The sequence below is a fragment of the Apteryx mantelli genome, chromosome 12 (assembly GCF_036417845.1).
Source record: "Apteryx mantelli isolate bAptMan1 chromosome 12, bAptMan1.hap1, whole genome shotgun sequence".
NCBI classification, from domain to species: Eukaryota; Metazoa; Chordata; class Aves; order Apterygiformes; family Apterygidae; genus Apteryx; species Apteryx mantelli.
Window position 1 is genome coordinate 6,282,097 of NC_089989.1, and position 15,532 is coordinate 6,297,628.

At 38.1% G+C, this 15,532-nt stretch overlaps 1 protein-coding gene across 3 annotated transcripts in view; it reads left to right on the forward strand.

Annotated features, from left to right (window-relative positions):
• Positions 1-15,532, forward strand: part of BICD2 (BICD cargo adaptor 2) — a 113,798-nt gene that overhangs the window by 92,237 nt on the left and 6,029 nt on the right. Inside the window, exons 7-9 of one of the 3 annotated variants that reach the window (XM_067303782.1) lie at positions 7,009-7,219; positions 8,833-8,908; positions 10,440-12,584. In XM_067303782.1, the coding sequence (XP_067159883.1) occupies positions 7,009-7,219; positions 8,833-8,880 (259 nt within the window). In that variant the 3' untranslated portion in view covers positions 8,881-8,908; positions 10,440-12,584. Of the gene's footprint in view, positions 1-7,008; positions 7,220-8,832; positions 8,909-10,439; positions 12,585-15,532 lie in introns of those variants that run through there. The other 2 variants (XM_067303783.1, XM_067303781.1) reach the window with 2 other exon arrangements.

Below are 15,532 nucleotides of genomic sequence, written 5' to 3' on the forward strand. Positions count from 1 at the left end.
AGATATAATTAATAGGTATCCCCGTGTTCCAGTGTTGCGTAAACAGTAAATAAAGAGAGAGACAAACTCTGTAACAAGTCAGCAAGAGAAGTGACAAATGTTAGAAAGTGCTGGAAAGAGTGACAGCATGTAATATGAGACTAAAATTATAAGACAGTAATAGTGATAAAGAAACAAAGCCATGGTTTCTGCCACACACAGACTAGTGGCTAGTTGTTGTTCATTAATGGAGAAAGTGTTTTAAACATATAGGTACTTCAGTTCAGCATCATACAAGCTCTGTCAGATTGGTCTTCCAAGTATCCAAGGTATTTAGGAAAGTATTCTTGTGTCTGTGGGCATTGAAGGCCTGCAGAATATAAAGGATCTTAAATTTAAGCAAAGTGCAGTGCAGTCGTTACAGGACTGAGAATTATAGCTAAAGGGTCTTTCTATTGGACTCCACACACAAGTATTCAACTTGTCTAAAAATATTCCATGGGATAAATGTGCAGAGGAGTCAGACACAGAAAATGTGATTTTGAAAATTTCCAGGAGTGGGATTTCCAGCCTGGATTAACGGGGTTTGCCTCCTGTTCCTGGTGCCAGATCCAGAGATGATGAATGATGTCTGGAGAGAAAGCGTGCGGGCTGCCAGCACCCATGAGAGAGTAACGAGACTGTGTGATAGACATGCTACCAACAGACAGCAGTGATTTCTTGCACATAGTCATGCTTATAACACTAAAGTGCCTGTTTTAGTGCTTCTGGCAATTGAAATGTATAACACACGATGCTGGATATGTCGAGGTCCAAGCTTGGTGCCCCTTGTAGATAGACCCTGGACCTGGGTTGCAAAAATCGGTTCCCACTCTTCTCCCATTTAAAGCGGCCATGTCCACACCACTAATTCCTGTGTGCCTTGGCACCTTCTGTCTGAAGTCTGGTAACGCTGCTCTACAGAGAGTAAAACACAGGAGATGTTCCTGTGATATGATAGTGGTGCTGTAGAAACATTTGAAATAAAGAAAATGCCAGCTCTTGTCATGTAGCTTGTCTGCTTTTTGTTCTTCATCAAAATGGGAAGAGTTGCTTTGAAGTACCTTATATGGGAAACACCTCAGCAGCAGTTACTTGTATCGGTAGTCTTTTAGCTAGGGAAATCTCCCCTGGTTTGGCAATAGGCACAGGGTGTCAGTGCTCGTAGTCTGTAGAACAGAGCATGTACCCAGCTGCAGCGGTGTAGTGAAGAGAGGGACGGAGGGTTCAAGCTTAGATCCTCCACCCCTTGCTGCTCCCTTCAGTGACGAAGTGGGAAGAATATCCTGCCTGTGAGATAGCTTAAAAATTAGTTCTAATTAGTGGGATAGGATAGCTAATTTCATCCTCAATGTAAAAAAAGAAAGGAGCTTTCTTTTGAATTCAGGAGGAGGAAATTTGCCCTAAAAGTTTATGATGTCTCGGTGAGAGTTTCTATCAGCAGAGGTTTAGAAGAGCTGTAGTGTCCAGCTACGTGGAGCTGGTTGGTGCCCCTGAGTACAGGAGATAATTCTTCCCAGATGTTTTGAACTACAAAAGAGATTTATCATCTAGTTATATTTAATAGCTCTCACTAATGGCTATTGATTACATATGGCTGATTATAAACTATCTAGACAGCTATAGGCTGGTTATAAACTATAGTCTGTTCTTAATGAAAATCCAATGATTTATATAAATAAGGGCCATAACGCTTATTCTTTTTAAATGTACAATTCAGGTGAGTTTTCAATGCAAGATATTGAAGAGCTAATTGCAAATTAGTAGTTGGCTAAGGTTTCCCCAGATATACTTGAGCTTGCTTATCTCTAATCCTGGACTTTCTAATTCTAGCCGTTCGTTCTTCTGCCTTCTTCAGATTTCATGCTTTGTTTTGCTCTTCAGAGATCCTTGAACACATTACTGCTTGGAGTTCATCTGCGCAGTGTGACTCAAGGCAAGAGGGGCTTAATATACTTCATGAAAAGTATTTCAGATGCTGACCTGGCAGAGGGCCTTGGTCCCACAGTTGGATCTATGTGAATTCTGGTTCAGCTTCATTTGGACTACTGAGCATGCCCTGGTCATGCTTGCAGGATTAGGCTTTTTAATACTTTTCCTCCTACTTAAAAACAAAAAACAAAAAACAAAAAAACAAAAAAAACCACCCACTCTACCTATTTTTGTGGATATGTAAAACCCATTCAGTGTGCACACCTTCAGAGGAGACCAGCTTAGTCACATGGGGTGGATAATAGTTGTGATTTAGTTGTGATTTTGTGATGCCTGTCTTCTGCTGTCAATGCCTAATAACAAGCCTCCGTTTTCTGTATATCTTGCATGGTGAGCTTATGACAAGTCTTTATTTAAACCTTGGCCCTCCACTTAAAGTTTGAAGTAGTATATAGACCGACTCTAAATCTTATCCTCAGTGCTAAGGAGCACAGCTCTGTTGTACCGCGTGGTCTGCACAGTGTTGGTGGATTTGTCACGCTTAACCCGCGGTGCAAGGCCACCTTCTAAAAGGAGATTCAATAGCCTAATCTTTCTCCCTATAGTTCCTCTTTAGTAATATAAAAATGCTGCTCTCTCTGTAGATGAGATGTTTTTCACAGTGGGGGGAGTTTACAATTCTCTTTAATATGAATTTATATTACAAAGGTTCTATTTGAAATAGCAGGTGGCTAATATCCTTTACAGCCAAGCTCAAGCAATGTTCATTTCCATGTCATTTTAACTGCTGCTCTGCTAATATGTTTCCCAGTTTTTAATAAAGAAGAAAAATTGAGAATTTAATCCTCCATGTTCTAATTTCTAATGTAGGTTGACAGCTTAATCTCTTGAGGTAGAAGTTAAAGTAGCTGATGTTTCTCTCAAGGAGCCTCCTGCAGTCACGTCTCTGTCTAGCAGTATTTCTTTCTTGGAAAATTGTCTTAAAGTCCTCATACTGATTACAGGGGAGGGGGAAAAAGTATTATTATATCCAGGTGCAATTGGTCACATTTTTATTTCCAGTACAAATCTTGGTTCAATAGTGAATTTAGTTATAACTGTTAGCAAGTATCTTACACATTAAAGCTTAATAAGAGGTATGCAGAAATAAGGTACAACAGATGTTTGTAGGAAGTAGTGGTAGGCAGCTCTTCAAAATGAGACAACCCCATTGTTACATTTTTAAAGGATAACTTGGCTCCAGATAATGTTTTAATTTCTCATCATTATATTCAACATTCAGGATATTTTCTTCTCTGTGTAGGTAGGTGTTTGTTTCAGTTGTTGGTGGGTTTTTGTTTTTTTAATCTAGTTGATGTTTACTTAAGCTCCTATTTTTGTTGCTGTTAATTACCAGTGATAAGAAAATAAGCAACATCAAAACTTTCTGTTCAATATCCACTTAAAAATATGAATGTGTAAATCCACAACAGGCTCATGCTAATTTAATATTCTTCTTTAAAGCCTTAAAGCTCAATTATATTTGTTTCAAAGGTGCTTTTAAAACAAAGATTTTTTTTGTGTTCTGACCTTATAGTGCTTTTGCATATAATATACAGCTGGGAAGTATCTCTGCAAATTATAAAAAGGAAGGATATTTTGTTGTTTTATCTGCAAAGCAGCAAAATATATGTGCACATACCACACAAGTGTGCTGCTAGGGCTGATTGTAATAATGCATTAAGCTAAAGTAGTGCTAGAGGTTATGGGTTTTTTATAGTGCTTAGGGAGACTAACCTTTTTGTTAGAGAAAATTAAATTGGGAGTCAGAGAACAGCAGGAAGGAAAGCAGAGCAAATCCCAGTCTACATGTGCAGGCAATGTCTGCATCCACTTCCAGTAAAAACCCTGGGACTTTTCACTGCTCGTGTTCAGGTGAACTGTTGCTCTATTTTGCATAATGCAGCATTTCTCTGACCCTGGCCAGCCACGCTTGCATCAGGGCAAGGGCTTGTTTTGGGGGTTTTTTTTTTTTGGCTGTATCATTTCTCTTGGCTTAAAGATCAGGAAAGCAGGTTCAGGATGCACCGTGTGCGTTCATACTAGTTAACACTCCTCCTTCTCCCCATTCTTCTTATACATATGAGAGAATAGTTATTCAGGTGCAGTAAAAAGGGCAGCTGCATGTATACTACTGATAACAATGTTTTGTTGAATAGGAAGGAAAAACTCCCTGCATGGAAGAAGGGAACCTAATGGTTCCCTTCCACTCCTAATGGAAGAAGCATAAATGGGAAAAGCTAATTTAGGTATTTAAAATAGTGAATGCCTTGCCATTTTTAAGGGAGTCGTATGATGTTTAAACCTTTGTGCTGGCAGAAAGCTTGATGAGGTAGTGACTTGCACAATAACCTTTTGGAGTGAAAATTGTGCTTTAATTATAGCTTAGCTCACTTGCAAACTACTTTACTGCCTTCTAGATGCTGACAAGCGTTTGAACATGTTACCAGTCAGCTATCAGATTTGGTGCAAGTGACTGTCTTTGATCAAGAGACCTTTGAGGAATACCAGAAATTTAGAGATGAGGATTAAGGGACATTAGCAAGATTGTGTGGGAAGTCCCTGCTCTGCTGTACTGCAATGGCTTTGTTTTCTTCCCATCTTGTTTTCTGAAGGCGGAAGACAAGAAATCTGCTGCTCTTGCCTTTGCTGGTTTTGATTAGCGCTTGTCTAGTGGAAGTCAAACAGGCTGCAGCAAGCGTGACACAGCCTCACTGAGCTGAAATCCGGGGGCTAAATTAGTTTTCTGTTCTGTACAAAAAAAACCCAAACAAAACAAAAAACCAGATACATTTTGTTTCACAGGAAAGGAGCTGGGGAAGGGGGAACTCCCTCTAAACTCGCCTTGCTCAGACCTCTTTGCGCAGCCTGGGAATGAAGCACGGGTAGAGAGGACATGCCACTTTAGAGCCAGGTCGTATCCTGCTGAAGCTATTGCAGTTCCCTCCTCCGGGGATCGGCAACGCTTTCTGGAGGTTACCCTGGTTTGTAGCAGTGGAGCTTTCAAGGAATCAGGTCTGAGGAGTGGGCGGGGGGGAAACAACAGCAACAACAAAGATAAAGGTAACTTGTGATATAACCAGATAGGTGGTTTTTCCCTCAAATGTGGCAAGGGTGTTTAAAAGCTGGAGGGAAACCCTGTAGCCCCCAGGCCTCTGGGTTATCTTTGGTCTGTGCCTTGTGAAGAAAATGCCTCTGCCGATCCAGAAGGACGGGGCACGGGGTTAGCAGCGATGCCCTGAACTCTTCATCCGTGTCGCCGTTTCCTCCTTTGGCGTTGGTGACGCAGACCACCTCCCTTAAGAGAGGCTGAAGGGAAGGAGTGCTGTGCCTCCAAGACTTGTTTTCCTCTTTCCAGACCTCCTAGGGCCATTTCAGTCTGTTTTCCTCACCTTCCTCTCTAGCACTAATGGTAAACTGGAAAGATCTGGCCCTTAGTCTGCTTCCACTCACTGAGGAGCGTGTCTTGGTTTGCTGTGTGAAGCTCGTCTCGCTATGAAGGGAAAGGGCAAGTGCTGGGATTCAAGCAAGCTTAGCTTTATATTTGTTTAAAGAAGAAACCCCCAAACACCTCGCTCTCTGGGGTCCTGCTGTGCTCCATGGTACAAGTGTGGTCAATTCAGCAGCAGGATATACAGTTTTATGGGTAGATAGATTCCTGCTCACAGAGTGGCCCTAAATTCAAAGCCTTCTGGTATGCTAAGCTACGCTGCACTTGTAGTCCATGCAGATTTTATATGAATATTTCTGGGTTATTGTATAATCTCCACTGTATTCAGAAAAAAACTATTTTTTCCCCTTTCCCCTGTTCCCCTCCCAAGCAAATACAATTAGGATGAAGACCTAATCCTGCTATTTGAAGTCAGGGGAGCAGATTTTGATACCTGGTGCTATAAGCACAGCTGATGAATCCGCATGTGAACGCAGTTTTGTTTCGTGTCCCCCCCCCCCCCCCCCAAGTCTGTTTTATATTACTTAATGATGATAAATCTCCCTTAAAGTCAGGGGCTTTTCCAGTTTCACATTAAAAGGAACTTCTCTGCAGATGTTTCTTCTTTTATGAAGAAGTTGTATTTTACAGATGCAGCCACTGTAAATTCTGACTGGTACCTATGGATATTTATTTCTCTACCCATAAACATAATATGTTGATGTGCAGTAAACATGCATTTACACATAAAGACCTTAATTTTTAAAATAGTTCATGATGCACTGTGCAAGTTAAGTAGCTTCCAGACTCTGTGAAAGGGACTGCAGATAAAACAGCTTGCAGGCGTTCATACGCCCTCCCCTGCAGGGTTCCCAGTAACACTCCGTTCCTTTGTTAATTGTTTCAAAATTAATTTTTATGGTGAGAACAATTATATAATGGCCACTTACTGTAGACAAAACAGTAATAAAATGCTAATTATAGCATTTTATATAAGGAGTCAGAGTAGGTTAAAGTGGAATTATGAAAGATACTTCTGTTTAAAAATGCTGTTCAGTCACCACTGGAAATCTCTTATTGGACTCTCTGAAGTAACAGCATATGAAGTTTAGACGATCAGATGGTATTAATTGTCATTTTAGTAGCGGTCATTTTATTGGTCCTCCTGTTCCCTTCTGACTCCATTTTCAGTCTAAAGCTTAGAATTGATGTTCTCTCTGGGTAAGTCAAGAGACTAAATTGACTGTATCTTGCCTGCTCACTACATCCAGAAGACTAGCTTTAGTACATATTGTTAATTTTTAGACATGAGTACTTTTACACCAGGCTCCATACTTTCATTTCCCAGGGATGCTGTTAATTATGCTACATGTGAAAGGCATGAACTGAAGTGCTGAGGGTGGGACTGTAAGAACCTCAGTAGAAATTAATTGTGTTTTTCTCCAGGTTTGGCTGAAGTTCCTTCTTAAAATGGTGTGTATGCAAGCAACTGCAAACCTATCAGACTGTGCTTATATCTGCCGGACACAAGGGTTTCATGTTTTGTAGATGGAAACAGGATTGCTAAAGATTGATATATTTCATTGCAGATGTGACGAATATGTCACACAGCTGGATGAAATGCAGCGGCAGCTTGCAGCAGCTGAAGATGAGAAGAAGACTCTGAACTCGCTGCTTCGGATGGCTATCCAGCAGAAACTGGCCCTTACCCAACGCTTGGAGCATTTGGAGCTAGACCATGAGCAGTCCAAAAGGGTGCGCACAAAATCTGCTTCCAAAGCCAAGAGCAGTAACCCTAGTGTAAGTCATATTCGGTCCTGCGGAGACAGGTCTGAAGGATCTGTCCTTAACAACCAGGTGTTTTGTAGTGAGAAATATAAAATTTATTGTGACTAGGAGAGGTGTGTAGAAGAATCATATTATGCATCTTATTTTATGCTGTAACTGTCAGCGTAAATCCCCACTATCTAATGTCGCAGTGAGTTGACTTGTATTAGTATGTTGTTAAACCAGGTAATACGAATTGTATTATGGTGGTCTTAACTGTAACTAATTCATAAGTATGGGGATGCTATTAACAAGTTAATAGTGGAAAGGAATTAGCTTTTTCCACAATTAACATGTATGGGTTTTGCTGTTTATGGTAAGTGTTAAAAGTGTATACCTGATATACTATATCTGGTGTTACTAACTGTAGTTTGTATAGCACAAATGTGATCCTTTCTCCAGGGTTGCAGCATACTTCGATAAATGCTTTCACAGGCAGAAACAAACAGAAAACCTCCCTTGTTAGTGTGGCTTAAGAAGTGGTGAAAAGCAGATGTTAAGATTAGAGGTATGTCTTGGAAATGCAGAGCATTTCAAAACTGGAACCAAAATTAATTTGCCTACTGTGGCAGATATTAAAAACTTGCTGTCATACCACCACTGACCAAAGTCTAAAGCTTTTACAAGCTATAAAAGCTGGAAAAACATGGTAGGATACATTATTTACACTCTGCTTTCCTCTCTTCAGAGGGTTTGCCTGAAGAAACTTGCACATTTATATAAAAAATATGCAATATTTACCCCATCTGATATAAAACTTAAAATTTTGAGAATTGGGATCCTATCTGGTAGACAGTTCCACTTTAAGAAGTTATGCTGTGGAAAAGTATCATGTCCTGAAAGGATCTTTGCGATCTCTGTTGCTCCTTGCAGCATAACACTTCAAAAAGAATCTCTTTTATATATTACTGTAGCCACACAACATATCTGTGTAGAATTAATGTGACCATGGCCTAGTATTGTCAGCTACAAAATAATTTTTTCTCAGCTTTCAGTATTAATCTTTATAGGATAGTATTTCAGAGCTCTGATAACTTTTTTTTTTAAATATACAATAGATATTGCATTCCTTATGCAAGCACATGTTTTACAGGGCTCTACATTATAGGCACAGGAAATTTAACCAGATCATCCTGCTAATAAATATTTATGAAGTAGCTTAGTATATATATATTAATCTTTAAAAACAAACAAACCTTTGTCTGATATTGAACTTTTAAGGGGCCTTTTTAGCCACTTAATTTCAATATGTTCGATAATACAAAAGTGTACTTCATAATTGGTGCCTGCGTAAGTGATAAAGATACAAGATTGAAAAACGTTGCTTCTAAAATTGTGGAAAATTTGTGGAGCACAATAAGGCACACTTTTTTTTTTTAAACCAGAGTTTTAAAGTGCCTAGCCTCAAACTTTGCTTTAATGTAAAGCCCTGTTCATTTTGTACTCTTTCAAATAATTTTGTATGCCTATAGTATTACTAAAAGCAATGCGAGACTGCACAGTTGTCTGCTTGATAGTGATGTTTTCCGAAGCCATTCTAATCCTCCTGGTGTAGTACTGCCTCATCTCACTACCATTTCTTATAGATGGTCAGCAGCTTGCTTCCTGTGCACTGCCGCTCTGCCTATAAGTAGTCAGGAGATATCACAGTGCTAATATAAGGTAATAAGGAGCACAGCCTGCTTCCCCAGCGAAGGGAAACCGCCTGGGGCTTTGGCTACGCAGATACTGGCGGGGGGGCGAAGACTTCTGAAATTCACACAGTGAGACTTTAAAGAAATCTAATAGAATTGTGGAAACCTTGCTACAGGGCCGGGAAACATTATAAAGCCACATTCAAATGCCAGAACTGTGTTTGCCAATATTGAGGGGGAAAAACCCCCAAAAGATTTAAGTCTAATACGTTGCCCAAACATCACTGCATGAGAGATTTAAACAAATAGCAGTTCTGGACTTAGAAACTAGGTTCTGTGCATCTATTATTACTTTTTTAGAAAACGTTGAATTCTCCTGAATTTGAGCTTTAATATTGCTAAGTAGCAGGTTTGATATTTTAGAAACAAGACATCTTTTAGCAATTTTCAATCCTGCTTTTCTCTTCTTTGCTGCACAATCTTCTAAAAGGCCTTTATTCTTATCATTCCTGCATTGTGTGTGATTTAAAAATACCTTGTAAAAGCAGGCATTTGCTAACTTTCTTTGCTCCAACAGAAACAGTTATTTTGCTTCTGCTGTGGTAGGGAGCTTTAATACAGTTTTCACTGCTTCCATGTCTCTGGCAGTATTGTCACAAAATACTAATGGCAAAAAGGTAAATTCAAGAAACTAATTGAATTCATTGTTAGGGTTTTTTTCAACTGGGACTTTCTATAAAGATTTCAGTGTTATCAGACAGTGACTATTACTATCAGTCTTGGCTCACCTTTTCAGTTCCAAATATGAACAATTTTGCTATTAGCACAATAGGCTTAGTAGTCATTTCCATCTTCATTCATTTCTGTGGATCTTAAAAAATAGACAAAAAAGCCAAGAAACTGACTGCTCTTTGAGCTTGTCAAGGTTATGGTTTGACTTCTTTTAGTACATGTTATAAAAAGAAATAAGCAATGGTGCATAAGGTGACCTGATCCTGCTGTTTGTATGTTTAGATAATGATTATATTTAAGATTGAGGCTTGTAATTCTTGATTAACAATTTCTTGAAATGTACATTTGGTGCAAGTCTTTCATTTCACTTTCAATGGGTTGGGATATCGCATGGAAAACTTCTTAAGCCGTCACCTACCTCTGCAAGCAGGCTCTTCTGAATGATTACTGTTCTCTGCATTGGCCTGCATGATATACTGACCTGCATGTTTCTGGAGAACCTAAAGCTTCACTGAAAATGTCTCTTGCACATTCATTGCTGTTAACTTGTGCTTGAACAGCATAGCTTTATTCAGTACTTGTAAGAAACCTTCTTTCTGCAAAGCTATTGCTTCCAGGCTAAACCCATAAAGCGCTGTTTCATCAGCTTGGAAAGCATCTACAAGCTAAAACAGCTGCTTCTACCCTAGTAAGCTAACAGACCCCCCTCAACCAACTAACCTGCTACGGAGCTTTTGCAGCACATTGTATTAAGTTGTCACTTTAATTGAGAAATAAACACTGATTTTTTTTTTTTTCCTAATGTTGTTTTATTTTTCCATTTTCAGCTGTAGAGTAGTCCCTGGAGAAGGCCTTTCCAACAGTGCAACAGCATTTCTTAGCCTCTTTCATTATGGTTAAAAGTGGTAGCCCGTTGCACAAAGAATGGAAACCTCTGACCTGACCCTGCCTAACTTTTTAAAACTCCTTTTCCTAAATATACTACCTGTAACTTTCCTTTTACGTCTCAAGCTATAAAACAAACAAGCTTTACCTATAAGTGCTGCTGCAGTAAGAAAACTTACAAGTGCTGAAGAAACCTACTTCAAATGTAATGATCACCGTATTAGTTTATGATCTACTAGAAATGTTCAGATGGGGGAATTTCTTATTTCATTGCAGATGCTCATTTTTTATCTGATTGTTAAACCTGTGCACTTTTGATATTTTGATATTTTACTTTAGCTTCTTTAATTCCTTATGTAGAAGAGTTTATATAAATGCAGTGGTTTGTGCTCATAGTTTCTCTCCAATTTGGGCTTGTGATTGTTGATTTCTACATCAGCATGTGGCAGAGGTTTTTTTTTTTTTTTTGCTCTAGATTGTGTTTAGAAAGAGTTTCAGCAAAAACCAGGAGCTCTGCTAAACTATACGTGTGCTGTGCTTCAGCAGCTTTTTTATTATTATGAACTGTTAAGCTTTATATGTTTAAATTACTGATCTTTTTTTTTTTAACTGCCATGTTCATTAAGAAATCCAGGGTATTCAAATTCTGGGGTTTTTTTCATATTGTATTATTATTCTTAGGAATAGTTCAATGTAACAAGAAGAAAACTTGACTTTGCTCTGGTTAAAACAGTAATAGGCACTTGAAAAATATTAAATAAGTAGTATTACCTATAAATTCCAGAATTCCTGGGTTTTAGGAAGTTGAAGTATTATTGATTAACAGAATTTTATACAACTGTACCAGTTAAATTCCAAATTGGAATTGTTTTGTTACTTTTTCATTTTATTGTGCCAAATTATGGTACATTTAGAAAGAAAAATTCTAAAGTTGTCAATGATAGGGTGTTATATTTCAGCGCCTTTTTGTCATTAATTGTTGCCAGTAGTGCCTTTAATAATTTTAAGGGAGAATCTTAGAATAGTTTAGTCTATACAAGAAGAAAAGGAATGGCTGTTTTGGAATTTAGTAAAGACATGGAGCAATAAGTGCAAAGTGAACTCCCCTTTCGCACATTTTTAATGAGTAGTCTTACTATAGAGATTATATATACAAGAAATTGTAAAAAATTCTGTTAGTCAATGATATTTCATCATGCAAATCCTTGCAAATTCAGGGGTATAGAGAGAGAGAAAAAAAAAAGCCTATACAAACCCGAATACACTTTGGGAACCAAATGGACTCATACCGAACAAATGAGCAAGATGTATTAACACATTTGTGGTTACAGTACAGAGAACGTATTGGGAATACTGATGTTACGTTAGCTTCGTATGGTGGTGGATGCAGTTAACCATAGTATTGTTTGCAAATGTGAAAGATGGGACATTAATATCTTCTCTTGCATGTTGTATCTAATCATTGTAATTTCAGGAAACAGAAACAGAAAAGTGCATCAACAAGCCGTACCTACCTCTCTTGGTACTGTTTGTTGAGGCTCACACGAATGATTAAATTGGTACTTGTTGGGGGGAAGCCTTCCCACTCCTCAAAAAAAGTACAAATTGAAATAATATTGTCAGTGGGGAAAAGATTTCTGTTTGCTGGAAAAAGCATTATTATTCCTAGATGTGGGGACTTATATTTCCATCTTCTGTTACAGTATTGATTCATAAGAAATATTGTTGCATTTAAAATTACTACATTTGTATGTGGGTATTTATTTGAAATGATGTCGAAGTACTGTATTATGTTTTATGTGCATTACCTTTTAGTGGTGGATTGGTCTCCATTTAATGTCATATGCATGTATTCTTGCCAAGTAACCTTTACACAGATCTGAAAAAAGCAAATGTCATTGCTAAAGAGAAAAATGTGGAAACTGATTCTTAAAAGTATAACTGTGTGTTAATTGGATAACCTTAGGAGGCATAGAGGGCAAAATGTTACTTCCAAATTAATACAAAAAGTGTGTTTGTAGGAAAGCAATCTGCCTGCGTAAAGGTAGTCACATTGGCAGTATCAATAAAAGAGAAAAGAAATCGCGCTTTCTGCTTGTGATTTTTTGTTTTGAGAAGTCACCCTTTTCACTGGTCTGAGTTCCTAAGTTGCTTTTAGTGCAAGGCTAAATAAATATTCTTACTAATTTTTATTTAAGAGAAATGGAAAACACAGTTTTAATTTTCCTGCATAACTGGAAAATTAATTCCATGTGCTCGTATTTGGGGAGCACCCATCCGCTGTGCCGCTTCTTGAGCCCTTCCTCAATTAGTCTGAACTCGGATCACACCAGTGCAACCTGCCTCCCTGAGGGACCACACAAACGCTTGTACCAGTGCAGGAAAGAGGTGGCACACAGTCCGTCAGCAGTGGGGGGAGGGCAGGACTAATGCTTTTGGTGGCAGTGGTGACAAGTGTTCCTGAAATTACATCTTAATTTATCATATACGCTGCAAAATATAGTGAGAACATTTTTATCCGGTAGAATTAAACAAACCCAAAAACTCACTAATGAAAGCTGAAGAAGTATGCTTAAAGTCTGAAGGTGAGACTGAGGTTTGCCATATCAATAGAAGAATATTCCTGGATCTGTGAATTGACATTTGGCCTGTAGAAATACTATATATAGTTTGATACTATAGCTTAACAACTCCCACATCCCTAGGGAGGAGTTTTAGAACTATTCTGTTTATAGTTTGTACACCTGAGAGTATCATTAAACCAGTTAACATAATTTCCGTTATAACTTGAGAGAGAGAATACAATTTCTACTTAATCAAGCACTGAAAAAGCTTGTAGAATGATGTGCATTTAACCAGCAGAGTGTATTTGCTAGGACACTTGGCCTGATTGTATAGTTTTGCATTTGCTGTAATGGGAGCTTGCTCTGTAGGGTTGATCTAAGGGAGAAGTTTTCTGTAAATATATATATATGCATGCAAATGACAAAAGAACAGGAGCCAGACCTGCTTAAATGGTAAAGCTGTCATTAGAAAATACTTCAGTGGGAAAATAACAAAACAAGGCAAGGAGAATACGTAGCTTGAAAGCTTTTCTGGTGAATGGTTATTTTCTCTGGCCATTTTCTGTGTACAAAAAATATAGTGCCTGGAGGGGAATGTTGCCTATGCTGAATTTGGAGGGTGGGTCATTAGCTGAATTCCAGACTGCAGATGTTGCTGTATTTAGTCTTGGGGAAAGGAATCTGCCCCCTAAAGTTACACTTTCACCTGCTGTGAATTCAGTAATTCAGACATAGGTGCTTTCGGAGATGCCACTAGATGAGCTGGTAAAATTTAGTTATGTAAATATTTACAAAAATTACAATTTCAAAAAATATACTCAAATTCTTGTGTTTTTTAAAGGCTGAAGTCCCTCCTTGCTAGATCAACCTACAGGACCAGGAAATGGTAACTTGGACCAGTCAAGCCCAAGGACTTAGTAAATATGATGAAAACAATAAAGATCAGTTTTCTGAGCTTAAAGAAAAAAAAAAGAAAAAAAAGCAGGCACAAAAATACTGGAAGCAGCTAATTAATGATTATTTTGAGTATGTTTGAAGAAATGCTAATGTCTGCCGTACATAAGCTTCAACCAAACATTCATTGGTGGTTGCTGGGAAAAACAATCATGTACAAACTACTCAGAGGTGACTTCATCTTACTCCTTTCATTTCTCCCAAGAGAGTTGCTGTCCTTTCCCAGTAACGGACAGGCGGTTGCTGCTTCTCAGTGCAAAAGCAAATTTCCACAAGAAAGAGCTATCAAAGCTGTGTGGTGAACTTTTTCCCCTTGGATACAGAGCGCAGTATCCCCAAGGTAATCTGAGACCTGATCTCATATCTTGAATTTGCATCAGCAAGTCCTGCCTTAATCCAACCCAGTGATGTTGGGACATACTGCTCTTAACTAAGTCATCAGATTTAATAGTTATCAAGTTAAGTGGCTGTAAAATGTCAAGATGTTTCTATGATAAAATATAATAGATGCTGGAACTGGTCCTAGATATTAAAACAGACTATTTCTGAAGTAAATATAATACCAGGATGGAGCAGTGTCATGAAAATTGATTTCTGGATTACACTGGAGAAAACCTGAGTGAAAGTCTAAAGTTTACTTAAACCTAATATATACTGATATTTAATTAGGAAGATTATATATATGTGCTACTTACTGATTAAGGCTAAATATACAAACCAAGTTTGAGTTAGCCTGTGTGTGTGTGTGTGTGTGTATATGCTTAAGTGGGTTATAAGGATGCTCACTCAGATTTCTAACAGCTTAACAAGTAAGTGTCAAAGTTGGTTAACTAAGCTTAAATTGATTGTTATGGGCAGAACCCACCAATACTAAGGCTTTTTACAGAATGAAGTATTAGGTTAGAAGAACAAGCTGTGAAGGCCCAAAATGTACCCTGCCCAGTTCTCTTTATATTGGAAGATTTTTGACCAACTTTATGTCTACATTTTTAAGACACCTTTGTGACTTTTACCTTAGAATTCCAGCAGGTGGGCAATTTGAATTGTGCACGTCCTGTGCTAAAATACTGTAATGTGCTTAACAGGCAGGAGAAACTTTTAAACTAATGATTTAGTGTATAGTTTTAAAGAGATTATACATGTTAAAAAGAGTAGAATAGTTTAAAATAATTCTTGATAAGGCTTGCATAATTCATTGTTCTAAATAATGATATTTTATCTCTTTCCAAACTGATTATTTCTGCTTTTCAAACAGTAAAGTATACACATTGAGTTACAAATCCCAAGTTGAGAGAAGGAAAAATACAACCATTTTCTTAGAGCGTTTTAGTATATGCTGCTGCATATTACTTGACATTAAAAAGATAAATTCTTCTTTGTGTTCTGCTTGAAACCCTGCTTTTCTTTTTTTTTTCTCTCTCCGCAGAAGTTTTCGGTTAAAACAGTATCCCAGTGTTCAGATGCATGCTAACTCAAAGCTACGGAAGACGCTCAGTTTGGCAATTTCATACTCACAA